Source organism: Rhinolophus ferrumequinum, chromosome 10, assembly GCF_004115265.2.
Source record: "Rhinolophus ferrumequinum isolate MPI-CBG mRhiFer1 chromosome 10, mRhiFer1_v1.p, whole genome shotgun sequence".
Classification (NCBI taxonomy): Eukaryota; Metazoa; Chordata; class Mammalia; order Chiroptera; family Rhinolophidae; genus Rhinolophus; species Rhinolophus ferrumequinum.
Window position 1 is genome coordinate 9,359,185 of NC_046293.1, and position 24,429 is coordinate 9,383,613.

General features: G+C 56.0%; 2 protein-coding genes across 6 annotated transcripts in view; both read left to right on the plus strand.

Moving 5' to 3' along the window:
- CARD10 (caspase recruitment domain family member 10) overlaps positions 1-7,907 on the plus strand; it is a 46,145-nt gene extending 38,238 nt beyond the window's left edge. For all 5 annotated transcript variants that reach the window (XM_033118280.1, XM_033118278.1, XM_033118281.1 and 2 more), the window contains exons 13-21: positions 1,650-1,809; positions 2,235-2,346; positions 2,835-3,078; positions 3,260-3,329; positions 4,381-4,483; positions 5,786-5,944; positions 6,029-6,144; positions 6,605-6,717; positions 6,952-7,907. In XM_033118280.1, the coding sequence (XP_032974171.1) occupies positions 1,650-1,809; positions 2,235-2,346; positions 2,835-3,078; positions 3,260-3,329; positions 4,381-4,483; positions 5,786-5,944; positions 6,029-6,144; positions 6,605-6,717; positions 6,952-7,189 (1,315 nt within the window). In that variant the 3' untranslated portion in view covers positions 7,190-7,907. The remainder of the gene's footprint in view (positions 1-1,649; positions 1,810-2,234; positions 2,347-2,834; positions 3,079-3,259; positions 3,330-4,380; positions 4,484-5,785; positions 5,945-6,028; positions 6,145-6,604; positions 6,718-6,951) is intronic.
- Positions 7,908-10,542: 2,635 nt separating this feature from the next.
- Positions 10,543-23,993, plus strand: MFNG (MFNG O-fucosylpeptide 3-beta-N-acetylglucosaminyltransferase). Its single transcript, XM_033118570.1, has 8 exons — positions 10,543-11,023; positions 15,372-15,420; positions 15,774-15,876; positions 16,310-16,463; positions 19,309-19,394; positions 19,636-19,801; positions 21,589-21,674; positions 23,044-23,993. The coding sequence occupies exons 1-8, from the start codon at positions 10,769-10,771 to the stop codon at positions 23,108-23,110; spliced, it is 966 nt and encodes a 321-aa protein (XP_032974461.1). The 5' UTR covers positions 10,543-10,768; the 3' UTR covers positions 23,111-23,993.
- Positions 23,994-24,429: the final 436 nt, after the last annotated feature.

Below are 24,429 nucleotides of genomic sequence, written 5' to 3' on the forward strand. Positions count from 1 at the left end.
CAGTAGTTGGATTTACTTGAAGGGAGACAGCTTATACTTTCTATTCCATTCCTTTAAAAAACAGAATTTCCCTTCCCACTTAGGAAGAGGCCTGCAGTTGGAAGGCCCCCGGAGTCCTCTGGTTTCCCCTCTACCTGCATTATCTTTACGTTCGTCTGACCTTCACACCCCCAGTGGGAAATGGGTGCCACCACTGTCCTTGCTGTATGGATGTGGTGACTGAGAATCAAGCAGCCAGCTCACTCGTTCAAGCCTAGGGCACAGTGAATGTTGGGGTTTGACGTTGGACTGTGTTGCTCCAGCCATAAGGCCATCGGGCAGCGTCGCCAGGCCTGGCCTCAGGCCTCCCAGCTCTCTCCAGACCTTTCCGTGCCCCTCGATACAGCCAAGGAGAGTCCCAGGGCTGAAGGAGCCTGTGAAGGCAGCACCCATGTCCAGCCCCCGCCCCTCGGGCCTGGTTCTCTGTTTTGACTGAGGGGGTGGGAGCCAAGACGGGCTCCCTGGGGCCAAAGTTCCCCTCTCTGTATGAGTGCTGCTTGGGTTCAGGTCCTTGCAGACTTGCCCACCCTAAGTTGGCAGCAGGGCAGTGTGGCTGTGTGTACTGCAGCTGCCAAGGTGGGTGGGGAAGTGGGTGGATACCTGGACTCTGCCTAGGCCACCTCTTCAGCTGGGGCCCACCTGCTGACCCTGGCTTCTCCCCTGCCCAGTACCAGGGCCAGGAGGTCAGGGAGGAGACTTCTGGTCGGTTGTCTCTGAGCCTGGCCATAGGGCCTCACCAGGTCTCATCCAGGGATAGGCAGAGTCCTGCCATGATGAGGATCTTGGTGACTCGTCGTCTTAACCATCAGTGGCTCCCACTGCCCGTGAGAGGTAGGCCAGATACTGTGCCCTCCGCAGGCTGGTTACAGCTTGCCTTTCCTGGCAACTGTTTCCCGTGATGTTCAATTAGTTAATCAGAGCACAGCTTAGCATGGTGTCTGGCTAAGTACCCAGTAAGTGTTGGCTGCTATTATTCGTATTGTTATTAAATTCTTCCACACGTCCTGTATTCTGTACTCCACTCCTTCAGCTCCTGCCTGTCCTGCAGCCTGGAACACCCTCTCCTCTCTGCCTATTACTGAAGTGCTTCTGTTCTTCATTATGGTGTAGCCCAGCTGCTGCTTCCTCCGGGAAGTCACGCCCCTTTGTGCACCCACTGCTGGCTGTGACCATCCCCGATCTGTGTTGTGTTCTAATGGTGACCTTCCCTCCTAGACTGTGAGCGTAACAAGCTTTTATTAGTCATCTACTATGTGCCAGATACTGTGTTTGGTGCTAGGGATCCAGAGCTGCACACGACAGCAGGCTGGCTCTGAGGGTGTTCTTTCCGACGGAGGAAACAAAAGGGAACATGCAGGGTGCAGATGGTGTGCTTCTGCAGGAAGCACCTCGCTCTGTGCTGAGGTCTGGGAGGGAGAGGTCGCTTTCGACCTGAACCCTATAGGATGAGCAGAATTTGCCAGGAAGAGAAGAGGGGGAAGGCAATGAAGCAATGGGCCGGGGGTGGGAGTCGTGACATCCTTGGGGAATCGCTGTGGTTTTCCAAGAATGATGAACTGAATCAGAATACTGACTGAACTCTAATTCACATCTGCCTTCTCTCTTCTTAGGTCTCTGGCCATCCAAGTGTCTGGCCGGAGCCCCCCTGGAGGACCTGAGCCCCAGGACAGAGGCCCAGATGGCCTGCCATTCCTTAGGGACAGCTGGTCTGGGGCCGGGGTTCGGAGAGTGTTCTCTGGGCCAGGGTCTGCCAGGGTGGAACCAAGAGAGGTGAGGCCCCCTACTCTGGGCTGGGGGCGGAGTTAGTGGTTTAGCAGGAGTTAGGAGTTACTACCTTCTGATTGGTGGATCTAGGTCACTGGGCGGAGTTTCTGGAGATTGGCCAGAAGGGGGCTCAGTGTTTAGCTGCTGGTTGCACTGCCTCACCAGCATTAAATGAAATCTGACTGGGCAAGGGATGGGAGGTGGGGCAGACGGGGCCTTCACAGGTTCTGGCTTTTAAATACGGGAAGGATCTGGATGAACCTGATGGGTGGGGAGTCCTGTTGATGGGAGCAGAGCCTGAAGCCCACTGAGTTGGAGCCGTCTGAATTATGAGAAAAGGTCAGGCCCACACTCAGTCTTCCTCCAGAGGCAGGGCTGCGCTGCCTTTGGAAGCTCACTTCTTTCCCTCCATGCCTTGGTTTTTCTCCCAGCCAAGGACAGAGGCTGCTGGTCTGGAAGGGGCAGGCCTGGAAGGCGAGGCCCAGCAGAGAACCTCGCCCTGGAACCAGGGGTCCACACTCTCCATCCTGATGGAATCCAACGGTAAGTGTGGCCTGGGGGACTTATCAGTCCCTCGAGGGCCAAGAGAGGGTCATGTAGCCCATGGTGGAGTGGGACAGCGGAGTCCTCAGAGGGAGATGCCTCTTAACTCTCGGCAGTGCCCTTCCTTCCCGTGTCACTGCCTCCTGCTGCTTGTCTGTTTTGTGCCCTCCCTCTGTCCTAAGTAAGCAGCTGATAGTGAAAGGAGCACTGGACAGGAGTCCAGACACCCGGGTTCGAGTCCTGGTTCTGTCCCTAGTGGGCTTGGTGGCCTTGGGCAAGACCCACTGTCTCTGGGCCTCGGACTCTCACTTCTTTTTTTAATTTAAATAAATTTTTAAAAAATTTTATTAAAATATAGCTAACACAATATTATACTAGTTTCAGGTGTATCGGCCTCTCACTTTAAGAAGGGGGAGGTGGGGTCCTGGCGGCTCAGGCTGATCCCTGACTTCATCCTCCTCTTGTCCTCCCTGCTGCCCCGTGCCCAGCTTGCCAGTCCTTCCATGAGGCCCTAGATGCCTGGGTGAAGGGGCTTGGCACTGAGCCCTTCTACATTCGAGCCAACCTCACTTTGCCCGAACGGGCAGACCCCCATGCCCTGTGCGTGAAGGCCCAAGAGATCCTGCGGCTGGTGGACCCGGCGTACAAGCGGCGGCAGGAGTGGTTCTGTGCACGGGTTGACCCCCTCACGCTGCGGGACCTGGACCGGGGCACAGTGCCCAATTATCAGAGGTGATGCAGAGCCAGGAACTTGGGGAGAGGATCGCAGTGGGAGCTGGGACCAGAATGGGGGCCTTTTCCTCCCTCTGCAACCCTTCCCCATCCTCTGGGACAGGATGGGGGGCTGGAGGAGAGGAGGTGAGAGGCTCCCTGTTTCCCTACAAACAGATGACATGACTCCCCTTCCCCGCAGCGCCCGGCAGCTCCTGGAAGTTCAGGAGAAATGTCTGCCCTCCAGCCGGCACCGAGGGTCCCGCAGTAATGTAAGTAGGGTTGGGCCAGCTGGGAGAGGGCTGCTAAGAGTGGGGTCCAAAAGGGAGAGGCCAGGCTTCACTCTCTGGCAGCCTGGGGGCGGAGAGAAGGGAGGCCCCCACCCTGCTCCTTCGGTTGGGCTTGGTTGATCATTTACTATGTGCCAGCACATAGAAGAACAACAGGGCTCACGTCCAGGGGAGTTGTGAGATTAAATGAGATAGAGTGTGCCCGGTGCTCAGGAGCCCACCTGGCACATGGTAAGCACTTGTCAAAATAACAGTCACATCCCTTTTTCCAATCCCTGGCGGTGGGGTGGTGGCTGGGCTGGGTGAGCCTCCCCCTGTACACCCGGGCAGAGCGAGGCTCAGAGGTACTAGAGAAGGGGTTGAGAGCATGGACTCTGGAGCCAGACTGCCTGGATTTGAATGCCAGCTCTGCCACTTATCAGCCGTACAATCTTGGACAACTACCTGACGCTCCCTGGAGGCTTTGTGTTCTCATCTGTAAAATGGGGAATTACTGTGCCTGCTTGGCCCCTCGGCATAGAAGTTCAATGGTTCACGCACATCTGGGACCCAGTTAGTTTGTGTGTCACATTGTAGGCATTTGATACATGTCAGCTATGGGTACATGTCAGCTATTGGTATAATGAATGCTGTCGTTTGTGGTTTCAGTAATCTTTCTCCCCGAGGCCATATTGCTAATTCACTGGAAGAGATCCCAAAGTTTGTCTCTTTTGTGAGATTAGCTTCCTCTGGTCTCTGGGCCTCGGTTTGCCCATCTATAAAGTGGGGGGTAGACCTAGGGCTCCTCCAGCTCTAACTGACTCTGACCAGCTGAGGGCTTGCTTCCCTCAGCCCACGGGGATGGTTATCCTGTCCTGTCTGGGGGACAGGTGGGGGCAGGAGAAAGCCTGGTATAGAGGGCCATTTTTGTGGGATGTGGACAGCAGTGGCACGGAGGCCCCCTCTGCTGGGGATCGCATTTACTGTCCCTCCTCCCTGAGGTTGGGATGGAGCTGAGCTCACAGATGCCCCTCTTTCCCTTTGCCCTCTCCAGCTGAAGAAGCGAGCACTGGACCAGCTGCGGCTGGTGAAGCCCAAGCACGGGGGGAGCCCTACCGGGGACCCCCAGGAGCAGCTGCTGCTGGAGCCCTGCTCAGGTGAGTGCACAGGTGTGAAGGTGCAGCCTGGGCTGCCTACGGAGTTCAGGAGTGTGCACCTCTAGGTGTCTTTTGGCCTGGAAGCACCTGTTGTGAGGGTTCCAGTGGGGCGGGGCCTGAGAGACAGGGCTCCTCCTGGTGGGAGAAGCGCCAACAGGTTGAGGGAGCCGGTCGGTGGGGTAGGTGCATGTTTCTGCGTGTGTGTGTGTGTGTGTGTGTGAGTCTGTATGAGTGTGGGACAGGCATGAGCAAGAGCCTGTTCTCATCCGGCAGAGCACGTGCAGCTGTGCTTCTCACGTGTGTGGTGGCAGGTGCCGTGAGGACCCCAGTAGTTGAGACTTTGGGCCGGAGCAGGGAGGGAGAAGGGGCTGGGGGAGCCAGATGAGGGAGTAGCAGTTCTGAAGGGCAAGGAGGAGGGAACTGGGTGAGGGAAGACTTCCTGGAAGGGAGCCTTCAAGGATGAAGTTCGTTCCAGGCAGAAGGCACAGCTCGTGAAAATGCACAGAGGCGTAGCTGTGCCTGGTGTGTTTGGAGGACACTGAGTACAACAAGTGGGTATCGAGCGGCAGCTCTGCCATGCTTTGTGCCTGGTCCAGAGGACACAGTGGTCCCCCACTCCTTTGGAGCTTACTGCCTACTGAGGATGGGGGAAGGCAGAGGCCTGTCACCCGTGAACATCATAATTGCAAAGTGTGACCCTTGGGATGGAGGAGAACTGGGTGCTGTGGAGTGCATGCCAGAGGCTCTGCACGTCTGGGAACTGGGGAAGGTGGGCCCTGGGCTCTGAAGGGGGAGAGAGGGTTAATTGGGCCAAGAGGTACCAGGGTGGGGCTGCAGCCTCCCCAGGGCAGGAGAAGGCCCGGTGATTGGAGGCGGCTGAAGGGAGGTGTGTATGGCAGGAGTAGAGTCTGTGATGGGGCACGTGGCTTGCTGCCTCCCCAGGTCCTGGCAGGGCTGTGGTCTTTTTCCTGAGAGTCGTGGGACGTTACTGGCACATTGAAAGCAGGGGAGTTACGGGATCTCACTTTAGTCTTGAAACCTTCTCTCTGGCTGCTAAGTGGAGAATGGCCTGTAGGGGGCGAGGGTGAGGCACAGGATGGGTGGGGGAGCCTATTGCAATAGTCCCAGTGAGGGAGGGGGCAGCGTGTGTGTGCCCAGCAGGACTTAGGAAGGGAAAAAAGATGGGGGGCTGGAGAGGAGATGATGGGGTTTTGAGTATGCAGGGGGTGGCCACACCTAGGAAAGAGGAGCTGGGGCCCTGCCTGCACCCTCATCTCTTCTGCATCCCACCCCCCGCCACAGAGCCAGAGCGGAGCCCCAAACCCTACAGCCTGGTGCAGCCTCTGCTGGTGCCCGCCCTGCGGCCGGTGGTGCTCTTGCCTGAGTGCCTGGCGCCCCGGCTTATCCGCAACCTGCTAGACCTGCCCAACTCCCGGCTGGACTTCCAAGTGTGCCCAGCGGGTGAGCCTTTGCGTGGAGAGAGGGGAGGGCAGAGTGGCACCCCGGGGCAGCCCTTCATTCCTCCTGCCCCTCCTTGCTCTGCAGAAAGCCTGTCTGGGGAGGAACAGTGTGCACCCTCAGCACCCGGAGCCCCCAAGGCCCGGCCTGTCACCCCTGGGCTGGGCAGCAGGATCCGAGCCATCCAGGAGTCTGTCGGGAAGGTAGGTGCTGGTCTGGGGGCTGCCCTTCTGGGCCCAAGGGCCAGAGTGTGAGTGGAGGCCCGTGCTGCTCTGTTGCACAGTGACTCTGGGCAAGTCCTTTCCCTTCTGTTGGCTCACCTGTGAGTGGATGGGCTAGGGCAGTGGACCTTATGTGGGTCACCCTTGAGGTGTTTGGCGGCTACATCTCACCTATCTGCCTCCTTTTCCTTTGACTCTCCCCTACCCTGGGAGCTGATTTGGGTGAGGGGTGGATAGTCTCCATCCTACAGATGGGGAGGCGGAGGTCCAGAGGGGTGAAGTGACTTATTTCCCCAGATGTCTGGCCTTCCCTTCCGGTTCTTCCCTCATTGTCAAGGTCCCTTTGGATGGGGACAGTGCTATGGGGCCCCGGGGGAGGGAAGGGGCAGGGAGGTTAGTGTCTTCTGGGCCAGGAGTAAACTGTATCTTGACCTCCGAGAAGAAGCACTGCCTGTTGGAGCTGGGTGCAAGGGGCGTGCGGGAACTGGTCCAGAATGAAATCTACCCCATCGTCATCCACGTGGAGGTGACCGAGAAGAATGTCCGGGAAGTCAGGTGAGGCGGGGGCGGGGGTAGGCAGGACCCCAGAGCCCCCTCCTCTCTGTGGATGTCTCTCTCTCTCTGTCTCTCTGTCTGGCTCTCGCTTCTCCGTCTCTTTCTTTGCCATGTCTCTTTTTGTTTCCCTCCATCTGTCCGTGCTCTCTGACCCTCCATATCTTTGTCTCTCTCTCCGTCTCTGTCTGTCTCTATCTGGCACTCTGCCCACTGCCCACTCTCTTCTCTTGGCAGGGGTCTGCTGGGCCGGCCGGGCTGGCGGGACTCAGAGCTGCTGCGGCAGTGCCGTGGCTCAGAGCAGGTGCTCTGGGGGCTGCCCTGCTCCTGGGTGCAGGTGCCCGCCAACACGTGGGGCCACTCGGAGGAGCTGGCCAAGATGGTGCGTGGCCGCATCCTGCAGGAGCAGGCCCGTCTTGTGTGGGTGGAGCGTGGCCCTGGCAGAGGCGGCAGCAGCAGCAGCAGCGACGCCTGAGGAGCCCCTTCTGATGCCTGTGGCTTCCTCACACACTTCAGAAGCCACCAGTGGGGACCCTGGCGTCTGCGGTGGAGCCGGATCGTCCCTGTGCTGAGCCTTCCCAGATCCCCGGGCAGAGCTGCCACCTGTCCCGTTCTTGCTGCTCTAGGCTTCCCTGTGTGCCCCCATGTCTCCGTGTCCCTCCACCATTGCTCATCCCAGAGCGTCTAAGTTCTCACTCTCGTGTACAGGTTTACACCCAAGTTCTCACGGGGCAGTCTCCTGTCTGTCCCTCCCCCGTGGGCACACGAGGTCTCCTAGGCTCTCAGCCTATTCTGCTTACAGGAGCCTCGAGCCCGCCCTGTGTGACTCCCACCCGTCCAGCTCACATTTCTTGTGTATACCTCCTCCACTCGTGGGCATTGTGGCTGCCCTGGTCCACTGTCACCTGTACCCCTGTGTCTACTAGTCATACACGTGTTTGTGGTTCTCTCCTGTGTAAATGTCATGTCCCCCGGCCTCATGACACTTGAGCACTAATACATGTGTGTGCCCGGTGAGCACACCTTGGACCATGTTCTCACAGCGCCCGCTCCCTGCCCTGCCCCCTCTCAGAGGGACAGGTGGGGAGGGGGCTGGCTGCTCCATCACCAGAATGTACTGCCCCTGGATTTTTAATGGACCTTTTTCACTCAGAAGCTGCACATTATGGAACATTAAACAGTTTGTTATAGAAGTTGGTGGCCTTTTGCTTGCTTGTCTCCCTGTCCTGGGCCCCCCCCCTCCTCTCCGCACTGTCCCCACCCCCAGTTCAGGCTGATACCACCTTTCAGGTCCCCGCTCGCCCATGGGGAGGGTCAGATTTCGCTCCTGACTCACCAGAGCCGCCCGCCATCTGTGCTGGCGTCACCTTACCTGCCCCTGAATGACCGGAGGAGGGCCCCACAGATGGGCCACCCCCATCCATGCTCAGCTCTGCCTGTGTGTGATCATCAAAAGAGTGTCCCCTGGGGGTGGCGGGGACACTAAGGCCAGCAGGGTTTGGTCTTAGGTTTAAGGGGCCTGGCTCCTGAGTCCAGCAGACCAAGAGCAAACCTTCAGTGTGCAAACAGGTCCCTGAGACTGCTCGTCCAGAGAGAGGATGGTCACCTCCAGAGGGAGAAATCTAGGCAGACTTACTGGAGGAGGTACCACTTGAGCTTGGGATTTGGGATTCCTTTCTTCAAGAAGCATTTCTTGGACCTACATGTTTATGTGCTGTCTTAGGTACTCCTGTGACTGTCTTCGGTAACAGTAACGAACTTGGGCAAGCCTCTGGGAGGTTTTGGGGAAGTGGGTTAGTAGGTAGAGGAAACCTCAAGAGCAAAAGCTCAGAGGCAGAAAATGGTTTGAGTTTGGCCACTGAGGCTGGGAAGTCAGGGGTAGGGGCTGCCTAAATTTTAGTGTCCTTTGAGGTCTGGCTCAGATACCATCTCCACGAAGCCTGCTTGATTCTCTCAGCTCTTGGCACTTCTTGGCCATGCCATGCCCCGTGTTGTGGCAGGATGGTGGGTTTCTGTGGATGGCTGAAGGCTCCTTGGGTGAGGAGGCCGGGTCATGCTCATTTGGGTAAATGAACCTCTTCCCCTCCTTGCTGTGTGCCTGGCCCCATCCTTGGTCCAAGGATCTGAGTCTGGGTGAAGATGGGGGAACCTAGTGGCTCAGCTGCCTTTGTCTGGTCCTATGTTAGGTGACCTTTCCATGGGGTGGAGGAGCCCACTAATCCTTTAATTCTCACCAAGCCTTGTTTTCATCCACATTTTACAAATGATGAAGGTAAAGTAACTTGCCCAGAGTCACGCAGCTCGGGGGGGGGGGGGCAATTAGGATTTCAACCTTGGTCTGTGTGGCGTGAAGCCTGGGCTCATCTGGTGATGTGGTTCTGAGAAGATGGGCGTGGCAGGAGGCTGGCCCATAGGAGGGTGATTCAAAAGGGTTAGTTTTTCTTTCTTCTCCCTCCACAGTCCCTCCACCTAATGCAGGGTTGGGCCACAGCAGGCCCAGTTCAATTCACCAGCCATCTGGTACTTTCTTGTGTTTAACAAATATTTGCTGAGCTCCTACTATTTACCAGGCAGTGTTCTAGGCACAGGGGGAATTCAGTGAATAAAAAAGAAAAAAATCCCTGTCCTGATATTTTCATGAGGAAGACAGACGATAAGTAAAATATGCAGGATGCTGAAAGGTGAAACGTGCTATGGAGAGAACACAACGGAAAAGGGGGCCTGGGAAAGACAAGAAAAGGGGGCTGGGAAGTAGCGGATGTGGAGGAGGGATTGCAATTTAAAGTGGTCGAGGAAGGCCTTCTGGAAAAGATGACATTTGTGTAAAGACCTAAGGGAGTGAGATGTGTGTCTCTAGGAAGAGGTCCAGGCAGAAACAGCATGTGCAAAGGTCCTGAGGTGGGCGAGTGCCTGGAATGGCCAGAAGCCCAGTGGGTCTGGAGTGGAGGGAGCTAGGGAAAAGTAGTAGGAAGTGGGATTGGAGGTAACGAGGGGCCAGCTCACACAGGGCCTGTAGGCTGGTCTATGATCTTTGGCAATTGTTTAAAAAGGGAGATGGGAGCCAGTGCGGGGTTCTAGCAGAGGAAGGACGAAATGTAAGTGACCTTGTGCAAAACTAGATGGAGGTGGTGGCTGGAGAAGGCCCTCTGTCCACTGTCCTGGCTGGGAGAGAGGCAGCAATAAAGACTGCTGCGTGAGGTGGGGTACTGTGGACCACAGCAGGGCAGGCACTCTTAGGGGGCCTCCTGTGGACCAGAGACCTGGGTTCCACGTGGCTCTGTGGTTGAACTGCTGGATCATTTTAGATCATTCTGTGCTTTATGTGCTCAGCTATAAACTTGGAGTAACAATCCCACTGCTATTGTGAAGACCAAAGGAAGTGAGCAAACTACTGTGACAGTTCCAGAAGTTGGGAGGTGGGGGGCATCAGAGAAGGCTTCCTGGAGGAGGGAACCCTTGAGCTGAGCCTTAAAGTCCAAATAGAATTAAGCCTGGTGGAGGGAATATGGATGAGGATGGCAGGGGATGGGGAGAGCATCCAGGAGGAGGAATAGTATGAGCAAAAGGAAGTTGGGAGGCTGGATACCAGGACACCCATAAAATAATGGGTATTGAATGAGCTAAGCTGACAGTCTCTGGGGAGTGGGAAGGCTGGAGGGCCCCTTCCTTCCATCCGGGCATGGACGGTTTGTTGTTGCGCCCACCCCCACTGCAGCTGCTGGCAGGGACAGGGCTGTCTCTTCAGCTGCCTCTTTCCGCCACCTCTGGGGCTCCTTTGGGCTGGCCCCGCCCCTCGGGCTGCGATGGAGGCAAGGGCGGGGCCAGGCGCCCAGAGCCAGCGGCGGGAGGGCAGCCAGAGCAGGTGGAGGGCTGGTGGCGGAGGGGCTGCCATGGCTCTGCCTCGGGGGCCAGAGCACCAACTCTCACCTCTCCCCTCCTTGCCTGCCCTGGATGCCTGCCAGGCTTCAGCCTTTGCCGGGCCCCCCGCCTGACCAGTCTCCCCTCCCCGTCCAGTTGGGATTTGGGGGCTGAGCTGTCTGGGGTCCCAGGGCCAATGCAGTGCCGGCTCCTCCGGGGCCTGGCCGGGGTCCTCTTCATGCTTCTATGCATGGGGCTCCTCTCCCTTCGGTACCACTTGAGGCTGTCCCCGAAGCGCGTGCAGGACAGCCCTGGGCTGAGCCCAGCGTCCCCTTGGCCTCCTGAGCTGCAGCTGAAGGATGTGTTCATCGCAGTCAAGACGACTCGGACCTTCCACCACTCCCGCTTGGAGCTGCTGCTTGACACGTGGGTCTCCAGGACCAGGGAACAGGTGACAAACTGGCACCTGGGCCCCCGGAGTGGCCCCTGGCCTGTGGGATTAACGGAGGCCTTTCTACCAGGCTGCTGTCCCTGGCAGCCTCGAGGGAGAAGCTGCCTGCCCACCTCCCAGCATTGGGGGGCTCCTCGGGCCCTGGCGGTGCCCCTCTCTGGCCCTGGAGCTCCCTGCTCCTCAGGTCCACTGCTCTGTCTTTTTCAGGGGCCAGGGTGGTCTCCTGCCCCAGGCCTCTGGGTCCCTTCTGAAGGTCCCTTTATTCCCTGGCCATTGCGGTGCAGGCTTCCCTCCTGCCCACCCGGACTCAGCCCTGCATTGGGGGCAGAGGCTTCAGAGGTCCTGGCTGGCATGTGCCCAGGCCAGGCTGCCACCAGTCCAGGCCCTGGGAGATGTTCTGCTGCCCTGGCTGGTAGAACAGAGGCCGAGCTGCTGAGGAGGGGACCATCTAGGTAGGGCCTGTTAGGGAAAGGGACAGAGTGGGGGGCATCCTTTCAGAATTCCTGGCAGCCCCTCCCCCCATGCCTCTGGTGCCCAGGGTGTGCCAAGGGGAGCGGCACCTCATCTCCTGTGCTCATTTCCTGTGGGGCGGTCTTCGAGGGAGGGCGGATATGTGCTGTGATGGTGGTGGCTGAGGAAGTGGTGGGCAGGAGGTTGGGGTAAGGCCCCCCCCCCCAGTAACTGGAATTGTGTGTGTGTGTGTGTGTGTGTGTGTGTGTTAGTGTGCTCACATGCATGGAGCCAGAGTGTGTGTTAGACATACTATGACAAGAGGCATGTCGGTGACAGGGCTCATAGCGTATGTCTTTCCTTAGAGGCAGCTCTGAGAAGCTGAGTACCTTGTGGCTCTTCCCCTCTCCACAGCCAGTGACCTCCTCAAGCAAAATCAGTGATTTGGGGTATTGGGAACCATATCTGGGGGAGGTAGAGGGGCAGACAGACAGACAGACACATACACACATGCTCGCGCACGTGCGTACATGCTGTCCCACTTTGGCAGCTGGCTCACTGGGAGGAAGTGACCGAGCCTTCAGGAGGGGTCGGGGACTCCTGAGAGACCTAGGAAGTGGGGAGGGGAGGCCTGGAAGAGGCCAGGGCCCCCTGGGGAGAGGGCACCTCCCCCATCCCCATTCCCTGATGTCCTAGCACCCTGGATTAACCCTTTCCTCGCTGGGCCCCTAGCACTCCAGGCGCTTCCCTGGGGCCTCCCCACAGCTTCTCGTCTTGGGGAGCTTCTGGTTCTACTCAGGGAAGCCGCTGAGTCTGGCCCTCCCTGCAGACCTTCCTGTTTATGGTGTTGTGTCTGTGTGTACCCGGAAGTGTGGCCTCATGAGTTCCAAGGCCCTTTCCTGTCTTGTCTTGATCACCACGGTGGTGCTCTTGCCCCGAATGAGGAAACTGAGGCCAGAGAGGAGGAGGTGCTTGCCAGCGTTACCCCAAAGCCCTGAGGGGAAAGAGCCCGGGGGACCCAGCCCCTACCTCCTGTCTGGAGCCTTGCCTTCTCTATTGAGACCTGGGATACCAGAGCTGCTTGGTCACTGGGCTACATGAAAGGGTCCTTGGGCCTCCAACCTGAGTGGCTGGGCCTGGCAGGACCAGGCCGGCAGAGAAGAGGCAAATGGCCAACCCCTCTGTGTCCCAAACTCAATCCCAGATGCCAACCAGGCAGCCAGAGAGAGTACCTGCCAGCTGCTCAGCATCTAAGGAGCCATGTGTCAGATGCATCACTGTTTAAACCTCACAATAACTGAGTGGTAGCTATTGTGGGGGTGCCACAGAGTTTCCCAAGAATGTGCCACTCAGGCATTTCAAGCTGAAAACAAAGCCCAACAAACTCAGGAAGAGGTTTTTTTTATTTTTAAAATTTTTTTTTGTACTTCTGCTTTCCCTGCCTAAAGAGATTCAAATAGAAAAACCTGCTTCAGGAAGGGAACCTTAGCATATTTGAATTAAGTGTGGCAGACAGGGAGGATTCAATTCAAGCAAAAATCTGTTGGCTCCATTCCCCTTTGTGTCCCATTATTTCTGGGTGGCCCTGCAAGAATTTGTTTACGAAATGTTTGCTTTTTCTCATCAACCTGTGAAGTGACTGCCTCCCCTCCTTGTCCAGAAGCCTCACTGTCTTTTAGAATTTTCATGCTTATGTGAATTCCCTATGCGCAGTATTACAATTTGATTTTCTCCCGTTAATCTGCTGTATGTCATTCGAATTATTCGACCAGCCAGAAGAACTAAAGGGGTAAGGGAAAAATTTCCCCGGCTGACACTATTAATATTCCCATCTTACAGGAGAGAAAACTGAGCACAGTTAAATAGAGTTAGGAGATGAATTCACTCAGCTGGACACCTGCCCTCACCCCAGTGCCCTCCGTGCATGGGGCAGTCTCGAGTTTTGTCGTTTAAAGCAGAGTTGAAAAAAGGAGGGATGCTCAAACAGAGGAAGAGGAAGGGAAACAGGGAGAGACCCTGTCTCTCACTGCATCTGGGCCGCCCTTCATCTCCACCCTTTGGCTCTATCTCTGTGACCTTGGCCAAGACCCTCCCCCTTTTAGCCCTCAGTTTCCCCATCTGCACAGGATAGCAGAGTCTTGGAGTCTCTGAGCTCTGCCAACAGGAGCGGGCCTGAGCTGGTTAACTCCAGGGCTGGGTGTACACCCCAGCTGGTTAAGGGCGGCCTGGTGGCAGGTGGGCCTTTGTGGCAGAGGGCTGGGGCTCGTGTGCCGCCCTTTGTCCCAGGCACAGGGGGTGGGCTGGGGAAGGCACGTTTTTTGTGATCCAAGAGGAGGCTTTCTCTTCCCCACAGTTCCCTCGAGGGTGGGGGTGGGGGTGGGAGGAGCACTGACAGCCCCACATCTCCCCTCTTCTGTAGCAGATGGCCCCCGGCTACCCCCTCCCCTCACCCCAGCAGGCTGCCTGTCCCTTTGTTTTCCTGCAAGGTTTTAGCCATTGTCAGGGTCCCCTCTTTAAACAAATCAAATGCAACCTTCCCTCAGAGGAAACTGCCCACCACTCAGTGCCAGCTTCACATTCCCTTGTGCTCTGCCCAGCCAGCCCCCAGGCCCTGCTGTGGGACCCCTCCTTTCCCCCTCCCCCACTGATTCATTGGGGCTTTCTGACCCATCAACAAACATTCCCTGGCCCATTTGGCTCATGCTCCAAACTGAGAGAGTTCCACTATCTGGTGGCTGTTTGGTGGCAAAAGTTTACCAGGGAGCAGGGGGAGAAAGGCCTGATTTGTTTTACTGACTCCCTTGGGGGCTGTGTTGAAAACAGACTTGGGGTTGGGGGCAGGACGGAGCAGGGAGCCCAGGGAAAAGGTGACTGCAGCAAAGCAGGCTGGAGGTGATGACGAGGGTCGGCTGGACCATGGGATGGAGGCTGGTGGGGAGACATTGCATCTGGGTAATTTAAAGGTTGGGTGGACAGAATTTGCTGACAGACTGGATGGGGGTTGTGAGAGAAAGAAAGGTGGCATGGTGACCCTGATGTATTCGGTCCCAGCAAGATGGGAAGACCAAAAGGAGTACGGGTCTGGGGGAGCTCAGTGCTCAGTCTTGTGCTTGCTGAGTCCAAGGCGACTGCTAGGCCCCCAGGGGTGAGTTTTGGCTGCGGTGGGGTTTAAGAGTAGGGGAGAGGTCCAAGACCTGTGGGTTCGAATCCAACTTGCCAACTGTACACACCTCGTCCACTTAGCCTCAGTTTTGCCATCTGTGAGGGGGACAGATTACAACACCTGTCTCAATGTTTAGGGAAGTTGTCAGGGATCAGGAGAGTGAAAGCTCCCGGAGGGCTGCCTGTCCCTTCTGGAAGAGCCGGATTGGGTCACGACGTAAGATTTCTGAGTTGCATCAGGGAGTTTGTGTGGCCGTGAAAGTTGTGACTGCCTCTCTAAGTGGTGCAGTGTCCCAGCATGTCGATTTTTCCACATAGAGTCTGTTTTCTGACAACGTGTTGAGGGCTGTGTCTATGTGATTGTGGAGGAGACAAGTGGGATTGTGTGTGGGTGTGATTCTGCCGAGAGCGTATGACGGTAGGGTCCCTGGGGGCGCTGGTCTCTAAGGAGGCTGAGTGTGAGAGAGCCTGATGGGCCGGTGTGTTCTGGGAAGCTGTGTGTCTACTGAAGCTGGGTTGTGTGGGTATGTGTTGTATGCTTGGGTCACTGAGAAACTCATGCTGTCCTAAAGCAGTGTGCGACGGTGAGAGGGGTTTGTGTCTGTCACTGAAGGGGGACAGAGGTCTGCTGTGTGTGGAGTCACCTGGACGGGGGTTCATCGGGGGCTGGGCTGTGGGCTAACTCCCAGTCTGCCCTTGACCGAGCCCAGTTCTCACTGTTCTTTCTCCTTCCCAGACGTTCATCTTTACTGACAGCCCGGATGAAGGCCTCCAAGAGAGACTGGGTAACTCTGCCTGGCCTGCGTGGGGTGGCTGTTGCCTGGCCTAGGAAACAGGGCTGCCCACCCTTGGCATGTGGGGCTTCCCCTTTGCCCAGGAGGGGAGCAGGCTTTTCCCTGTAAATGGAGAGGGACTGTGCCGTTCAAGACCCTGGCTACCTGGGTCCCAGCCCAGTTTACTGTCCATCAGCTCTGGGTTCTGGGCAGGTCAGCCCTCCCTGACCTCATTTTCCCCAGGTGTGAAATGGGAGTGTGTGGGCCACTCCAGGCCCTCTGAGGCCTTGTTCTGCATTGTCAGAGTGTGCAGAGCTGGGGGGAGGAGCTGGGCAGCAGGCCCTGACTAGTTCTCACTTCTCCAGGGCCCCACCTCGTGGTCACCAACTGCTCTGCGGAGCATAGCCACCCTGCCCTGTCCTGCAAGATGGCTGCTGAGTTTGATGCCTTTTTGGCCAGTGGGCTGCGGTGAGTGCACCTGGGTCTCCGGAGGCAGGTGTGATCTTTGCCTCAGCTCAGTTCCTGAATGGGGTATTGTATCGAAAAAGTGAAGTTTGTTGAAAAAGTGAAGTTGTCTGGTTCCTGTGAATTCCATCACGTAGGGCCTCCTGTGGTCTGTCTTTGGGCAGACCGTCTGGTTTCAAATCCTGCCATTCACTGGCTGTGTGACCCTGGACAAATGTCTTAACCTTTCTGAGTCTTAGTCCTCATCTGTTCAATGGGCAGACCTTCCTCAAGAGCTTACACAAGATGCAGTCTGGTACAGGACAGGGGGCTTACATGTGAGCCACCCCCACCTTGTAACTGTTCATTGACTGATGAAGGGGGCACAGGGGCGTCTGGCTGGCTGGCAGCCCTTGGCAACCCCCTCCAAGCTCATTGGCCCCTTCCATGCCCACAGGTGGTTCTGCCATGTGGATGATGACAACTACGTGAACCCAAGGGCGCTGCTGAAGCTGCTGAAAGCCTTCCCCCAGACCCTTGATGTCTACATAGGCCGGCCCAGCCTGAACCGGCCTATCCACGCTTCTGAGCCACGGCCGCACAACCGCACGGTCTGTCCCTCCCTGATTCCTTGGTGCATTGGCCACCGGCCAGGGCCAGCCTGGGCCAGGCCAGGTTTGGGGCGGGGCCATGTTGGGGGTGGGGTTGTGGAGGATTTGGGTGGGTTGTCTGGGTTCCAGATTGGGCCTCATCGCTGTGTGTTTGGAAGGGTAGCTTTGCCTCTGATCATCAATCTCCTCCTCTGTGAAATGGGGAGATGGAGATAAAGCTCGTTAGGCAGAGAGACTGTCACGTAGTAGGGCCTTGGTCATTGAGGAGTGGTCAGCAGAGCCCCTCGCCACCTGGTGTCATGGAGTTGCACAGGTTGTTCCAATGCTGACTACTGCTGGGCCAGGTGGTAAATTGCCACTGCGTCCAGGCCCAGAACACTCCCTTTCCCTAGGCACCACCTCTCCGTCCAGACTTCATTAACCACCAACAAAAGAGTTGACACCTGGCATGACAGGGTCCCAACACCAGCTTCATTCAGCTCCAGACCTGGATAGACGCTGATGAAAGTTGCCAGATTTAGAAAACAAACGTAAACTAGGGTACCCGTTAAATTTGACTTTCAGAGAAACAAAGAAGACTTTTTTAGTATAAGTAGGTTGCATGGTTTCCCCTGTCCCCAGGATGCCACCGGGCTTTCGGTACTGGAGAGGCCCAGGCCTCTAGGGCTTCCTTGGCTCCAGGAAAAAGGCGAGTCGGGGGGTCCCTTCTCTAGAGACAGTGCCTGCAGCAGGAGCTGGGCCTGCGGTGGGACTGTCTTCCTCCCTAGGTCACCATCTGCTTCATGAGGGAAACCAAGAACTGGAAATACAAAACCTTAATTATCAGCTGCTAATCAGCCTCTCAGTACTAATTAAATCCTCCTGAGCCCCAGGGTGTGTGTATGTGAATAGATTCCAGGTGAGCTGAGGGGTCCCCTGGGCTCTAACACCACCTCACCCCTGACCTTAGAGGTTGACAGCTCTGCTCTGGAGCCAGACTCCCTGGGTTCACATGCCAGCCTTGCCATCTCCTGGCTTCGTGACCTTGATGGAAGTCACCTTACCTCTCTGTGCCTCAGTTTCCTCATCTGTGAAATCAGTGCTGATAGCCCCTGACTCATGGGGTGGTTGTGAGCAAAACAAGAAGCAATCAAGTGTCATCTATCCAAATGTTTAGAACGGCACCTGGCATGAAATGGACACTAGCAAGTGACCAGCACCTGACTCAGCTCAACCTTCGTCTCCAGGCCGTGTTTTTCCTGTGCATGTTCCACACGCAGCTGGGCACACCCAGGCTCTGTGCCCTGCAACATGCACACATGCCCTCCTTGGCACACACCCCACCAGTGGGATGCCAAGACTCTGCCCCAAAGTGTCCTGGCCTGTTCAGATCCTGAGGTGCCCCAGGGTGGGACAGCAAGAGCTCTAACTCAAGGTCCAACAGCTCTGGGACCCCAGGCAAGTGACTTCACTTCTGTGCCCCTGATTCCCCTCATCTGCAGCACAGTCCTTCTCAAAGGGCTCGGCAGTCAGCGCTCAGGGTTAGGCAGCTGTAGTGTCACTGCTGTTGTTACTGTAATTACGCGCCAGTGGAAGCCATGCACTCGTTAATTCATTAAACAAGCATTTACTGGGCTCCTCCTGTGGGTCAGGTCCTCAAGAAGCCATTCATTCTGCCTTGTTGAGCCCTGACATCTCTCTAAGAGGGCAGCATTTCCAGAAATAAGCTCATACAGGTTTTCGGAAGAGGCTGCCTCCAGGCCAGGACAACCATGAGATTGAAGACTTAGAGCCGATGTTGCACTCACAGCTGACAAATCAGAGGCCCAGAGAGGGGCAGTGACTTTCTCAAACTTATTCTTTCAATCGTGCTGTGGAGGAGGCAGGCTTCCCGACTCTCTGGCCAGGGTTCTTTTCACTGCTGCATCATGGGAGGTAACCCAACCCAATAGCATTCATCAGTGAAGCACCAGCTGTGTACCTGGGAGAAGGAAACCCTAGGGAACTTGTTTGACCAAGAGATGGTACAGCTGAAAGCGTACAGTGTTGCTCACAAGCCTTAGAGAAATTCATAGGTGAATTTGCAGGTCCTCACAGAGGAGGGAGAAGAGACCGTGATGGGCAGAGGTAGAAAGCGGTTTAAGTCCCAAAGGGATGTTATTGGCTCCTGAGACTGAGACGTCAAGGGGTTTGCTGGCCTCCGGGGCTCACAGGCCTGTTTGTTCTTCTCTCTTTACTCTGTGAGAGGCCTTATTTTTTCCTTTTGTGGAAAAGCTTTCTCAGTCCCAAGACTTGGGAATGGCGAGGCGGGTGTACGTGGCCCGGTGTCGGTAACATTAGGATGACAGCTTCTGAGCCTGGTGACCCTGTAAAAGCATCTCTTCCTCAGTTAGCATAGAGAGCTAAGGAGAGGACTCTGATTGGCTAAGCCTAAGTCACTGAGCCAATCACTGGGTCAAGGAGAATGGTCCTGTGATCCTTCCTGGGGGACCTAGTGGCCGAGGGGAGCTGGTGCTGTGTTTGTTAGCCCCTCTGAAACCACGTGGGGTGAGGTAGAAACATTTCTCTGGGGAAAAGCGGGGGGACAAATAGGACACATGTCCTCTGTAACCATAATCCAGCCAGATTGGGGTCTAGTTGGTGTCACCATCACTCTCAATCAGCTGTGTGACTTTGGGCCTCGGTTTCCTTACGTATAATATGGGCATAGTAATGTCAGGCTGTAGCAAGACTAGCGAGACATGAAATAAAAAGCTACTGAGCCATGCTGGCTGGGGGTGAGGGGTGGCCTGGCTGTTGCCCCCACCCACGCCCACCCCCAGGCTCACTCGATCCTCACCTTGGCTCTCTCCTCCTCTCCTTCCAGAGGCTGGTACAATTCTGGTTCGCCACTGGGGGTGCCGGCTTTTGCATCAACCGCAAACTGGCTTTGAAGATGGCCCCGTGGGCCAGGTAAGCAGAGAGCTCTGGGTAGGTGGGGGAGAGTGAGGGGTGTTGACGGGGGTGGTACCTGGGGTGTGTGTGAGGACTTTGCAGCAGGAAAGGCTTGAGAGAGAGAGTGCAGGAGGTCACGTGGTATGCAGGAGGCAGATGCTAGAGCCAGACTCTGCCCTGCCAGTGGGTCCCAGTGGAGGGCCTTCTGGGAGGTGTAGAGGGCCCAGGCCAGTGGCCATAGAAGCGCTCTGTCCCTCAGTGGCTCCCGCTTCGTGGATACATCTGCCCTCATCCGGCTGCCCGATGACTGTACCGTGGGTTACATCATTGAGTGTAAGCTGGGCGGCCACCTGCAGTCCAGTCCCCTCTTCCACTCCCACCTGGAGACCCTGCAGCTGCTGGGGCCTGCTCAGCTCCTGACGCAGGTAAGCTGGCCTCCGGGCAGGAGGCAGTGGGGGAGGTGTTTGGGTTTGGGCTAGTTCCTACTGATGGGGAAACTGAGGCCCAGGGTGGCACAGGACCCCCTTAAGGGCATACAGTGACTCTCCACCTCCAACCCTGAAGGGTTAGCATTTGTGATGCTAAAAATCTTTGATCTGGTCCCCAGATGCCAGCTGGAAGGACCTGCAGAGATGAGATGAAACTTGTCTTCAGGTTCCGACAACCCAGCTCCCCACCTGCTACCTCCGGTCCCTCTCTTTCCTTTAATCTTCCATCCTCCCCACATCCCTCCGAAGGGGTCAGGTCTGCTCTTTCCAACTTGCCCGTCAGTAGCCCCTTCATTCATCAAATCTCACCTGTCCACTGCTCTCTGCTTTGCCTCCTAACCCAGATGTTCCTGGGAAGGACCAGGTCTCCAGTGAGGACACTCAAGCATAACGTCAGGCTCTGGGAAGGGTGGGATCCCATCACCCCACCACCTGGCGGGTAATGACTGCTGAGGTCCAACTGGCACTGCCTTGGAGCTGCCCCTCTCTAACTCCTGGGTGTCCAATCCTGTAGATCGTCCTGGCGGGGAAGGCCCCTGGCATCTGGGGCCCCACAGTGCGAGTCAGAACCCTTTCGGCTGCAAGTGATAGAAAAGCAACAGACTGGTTAAACAAAACCGGACACTTATAGGCCCGTGGACCTGAGAAGCTGAGGGTTTGGCTTGACTTGCTAGATCGGGCTGGGTGTGGACACTCACTCTTTTCCCTCTTTCATCTGCCCTCCCCCATGGTTGCCTCATTCTCAGGCAGGTTTGCCCCTTGTGCTGGCCCAATGGCAGCCCCAAGTTTCTCTCATCCATGGAAGGAGGGTGCCTCCTTCCGCCAGATCCCAAGGCTCGCACTCAAGACCCAAGGCATTGGTCAGGTGGCCCCGCTTGTGTCACATGAGCTGTCTCCTACCAGCACCTAGAGTTAGTATAGAGGCTAGACCTGGAACTGGGGGGCGGGGTTGGTCTCATTAGGACCACAGAGACTGAAGCCAGGAAAGGGGATCAGATTTTGGGCAACCAAAACCCAGGCGCCCTAATGGGGTTTCCAGAGCACTGTGTCAGGCACCACACTGGGGGCTTTATATCTTCTTTAACCCTCTGGTTCCTCACAACATTCACATCAGATCAGTGCTAACATTATTCCCATTCTACAGATAGATAAACTGAGGCCAAAACAGTGGAACTAACCATGGCACACAGAGAGTGGACATAACCATTGCACATTGCAGAGGGGGATTTGAGCCCTGGTTGGGTGGCCCCTAAGCCCACAGTCTATAACCACTGCGCTCGACAGCCTCTCGACTGGGGTCATTATCCTGCATCCTCGTTGCTTTTGAAGCAACCTGAGTTCTTGAGTGGAGAGGGATTTACCAGGGCCCCACAGTGAGTTTCGTCCAGGCACGGAACTTTCTGGAAAGGTGCCTTCCCCTCATGAGCCTCGGTTTCCAAATCTGTAGATGATGGAATTGTTTCAGCCTCCCAGTAAGCTGGACGGTTGGGGGTACAAATGGGATTGGGGCCCAAAAGTGCTCTACAAGCTTGAAGAACTTGGGGAGTGAAGTGGGCACCTCAGCAAAGCACCCACTGCCAATGGCATTTCAGGCTCAGAGGCATGCTTTCTGTGCCCTCAAAATGCCTGTGCCTTCCCTGCTTCTCCCCAAATTCTGCCCCTTTGTGGGATCCCCAGTGGAACATCCCCAACCTCCCATCTCTTTTCTGCTTCTCCCTGCCCAGGTCACCCTCAGCTATGGCGTCTTTGAGGGGAAGCTCAACGTCATTAAACTACAGGGTCCCTTCTCTCCTGAAGAGGACCCCTCCAGGTGGGTCTGGGGGCTGAAACTGTAGAATGGGAAGAGCGGGGGCTGAGCCCAGGCAGCCAAAGTTGGGGGACCAGGAGAGAGGAAGAGAAAGAGGCCCTGAGGCTGGTAGCACAGAGCTGGGAGCAGAGAGCATGGTTTTCAGTCCCTGCTCCATCACTGGCTTGCTGCGTGATCTCGGGCAAGTGCCTTGCTCTCTCTGGGCCTTAGTCGCCCCATTTTGTAACACAAGGAGGCTGGGTGTTGTGGATCTGAAGGGCTCTCCCAGCCCTGATCATCTGGGATTCTTCAGAAGCCCCTGGAAGACTGAAATGTCTTCCCTGACCGAGGAGATACTCTAATGGTGGACCTTCAAGCACTGATGGGGAATTTTAATTTGATCTTTTGTAGGCTCTTTGTTTCTTTGATACTCTTCAGAGTTTGTTTTTTTTTTTTTTTCTGGTGGGTAGAGGGTTGGAATGGGGGCAAGATGCCACCTGGGCAGCTTCTGGTTCTGCCCCCAAAACTGGCCTCGGAGATGAGGGCTGTTCAGCTCAGCCCTACATTACTGTAGAGCAGCTTAGAGCACAGCCTGTGACATCCTGTGGCAGGAGGGAACAAGATCAGCCCAAGGAAGTGAAGGAAGCCACTGTGACTGGAATGTGAAAGGAGGAGGGTGGTGTCAAATTCAGTTGGGGAGGTGGCAGGGGACCTTTCCCTCCCAAAGGCTTTGTGTCTGGACTTTGGATTTATCTGATGTATGTCACCATTGAGGGAACCAGGATTCGTGGCTCTGAAGTTCTGCAGAGCTGTCTGTCTGGGGACAGAAGGCTCACAACCATCCCGAGGGCCCTGGGGCCAGGGAGCTGCCTTCTGATGGGATGAGCTCCCCGTCAGTGGAGGTGTGCCAACTGTGCTGTACTGCCAAGAGGTTTAAGGATTCATGTTCAGTTCTCTCTAAGCCTGAAGATCCTGGAATCCACAGGTTTCTGCCAACTGGGGACTGAGATAGGTGTGGTTCGGTGGTCTGGTCTCAGCTGAGGTGTCTTCATGGTTTCTCAGGCCTTTGAAGTCTCTCTAAACCAGAGGTTCCCAATCAGGGGCCATTTTGTCCCCTGGGGACATTTGGAAATGCCTGGAGACATTTTTGATTGTTACGACTTGAGGAGAGGCTCCTGGCATCTAGCAGGTAGAGTCCAGGGATGCTGCTAAACATCCTACAATGGACAGGACAGCCCCCACGACAAAGAATTATCTGGCCCCAAATGTCAACGTACTGAGGTGGACAGACCCTGCTCCAAACCATCTTTGTGATGTGCGCTCCGCTAGGAGCCCATGGGGGTGAGGGTAGGAGTGGGGCTGACCGTCTTGTCCATTTCTGGTCTCTCCATAGGTTTCGCTCCCTACATTGTCTCCTCTACCCAGACACTCCCTGGTGCCCACAGCTGGTGGCCCGATGAACCCTGAACTGCTTGGCAACGGCCTCTGGTTGTTCCTCGCCTCCCAAGGCAGCCCTGAGGGCCTGTGGCAAGTGCTCTGGGGTGGGCAGTCCCTGGCAGGACCTCTGAGTGGTGGGCAAGCCCAAGATTGGATGGCGGCTGGTGGTGAAGGCATCCCAGGCCCCTGAGAGGTGGGCTGGACAGCCCAGGGACAGGTGAGGGCCAGAGAGGTCCCAGGGGTTGGGTTCCCATGGGCCCTGAGTGGCTAAATGAAAAAGGGTGGGGGACATTAAGCTGGGCTGAAGCTCAGGGGTCCTAACCCGGAAGAGGTTAGGCCCCTGGGTGGCGTCTGCCCCTACCCCGACCTCTGGTCTCTCAGTCACCCCCCCTGGGGTCAAGCACTGGGCCACCTACTCCTGGATCCCTTGACTGGGTCTCCAACCACTGAGGGACCCAGGTGGAAAGGTCTCAGAACACAGATATTGTTGTTGCTGACCAGTTGCCAGTTCCTTGCTCCCCACTCCTTGCTAACAGAGCCCGATTTTGGTTGGGGTATCAGCCTGGCCAGACCAGATGATGGCTAATAATGGGCCCCAGCCAACATGGACGATCGTTTTGTTCACTTTCCCAGCCTCCCTTGCTGTTAGGATCTACTATGTGTCCCAGCTCTGGCAGGAGCCAGAGCTCAGTCTGTTAGTGTAAACTAAGCAAAGCCAATAGAGAGGATTCTGGGAAAGTTTGCAGCTCCATACTGTCTCCCTGCTGTGAATGAGGGTGTGATGTCTGGATCTGGGGCAGCCACCTTGCTGCCATGAAGGAAAGGTCAAGACAATCATCTATCTACACCTGTCCTTTCCTGCATCTGGTTCTGTAAGAGAATTAAACCCTTATTTGTTTAAGCCTCTCCTGGTCCAGTTTTTTGTTACCCAACCAAAGTGTTCCTGACTGGGGCAGGGTGTTTGATCTGTCATGGTGGTGATGGTGGTGTTGATTTGGGTACTGAGCTGTACATCCTTGCTCTGCCCTCGCTGGCTGTTTAACCTTGGGGAATCCACTTGATCTCTCTGGCCTGTTTGCCATTTTATTGATGAGAAAAGGAATACCTTCTTCATGGGTTGATATCTGGGTAAAATGATACAGTGTTTGTAAAGGGCACAGCCCGGAGCCTGGCATGGAGAAAGAAGCCTGGCTCAGTGAACGGTGACTGTTATTAATTAGTGTGTGTGAGTCATGGTGTGCCAGGGTGTATGAGGGTGTGCGTGGGTGTGTGTGTGTCGTGTACCCTTCTACACGTATCTGTGCAGGAGACTCATGTGGTGTATGGATGCATTTGTGCCCCT

What these genes read in the sequence shown, in the direction of transcription:
- MFNG (XM_033118570.1), top strand. Translation starts at nt 10,769, where the DNA reads ATGCAGTGCCGGCTCCTCCGGGGCCTGGCCGGGGTCCTCTTCATGCTT. An exon ending in TTTTTGGCCAGTGGGCTGCG is followed by an intron (nt 15,877 to 16,309) that starts GTGAGTGCACCT and finishes CCATGCCCACAG; the next exon opens with GTGGTTCTGCCATGTGGATG. An exon ending in AAGATGGCCCCGTGGGCCAG is followed by an intron (nt 19,395 to 19,635) that starts GTAAGCAGAGAG and finishes TCTGTCCCTCAG; the next exon opens with TGGCTCCCGCTTCGTGGATA.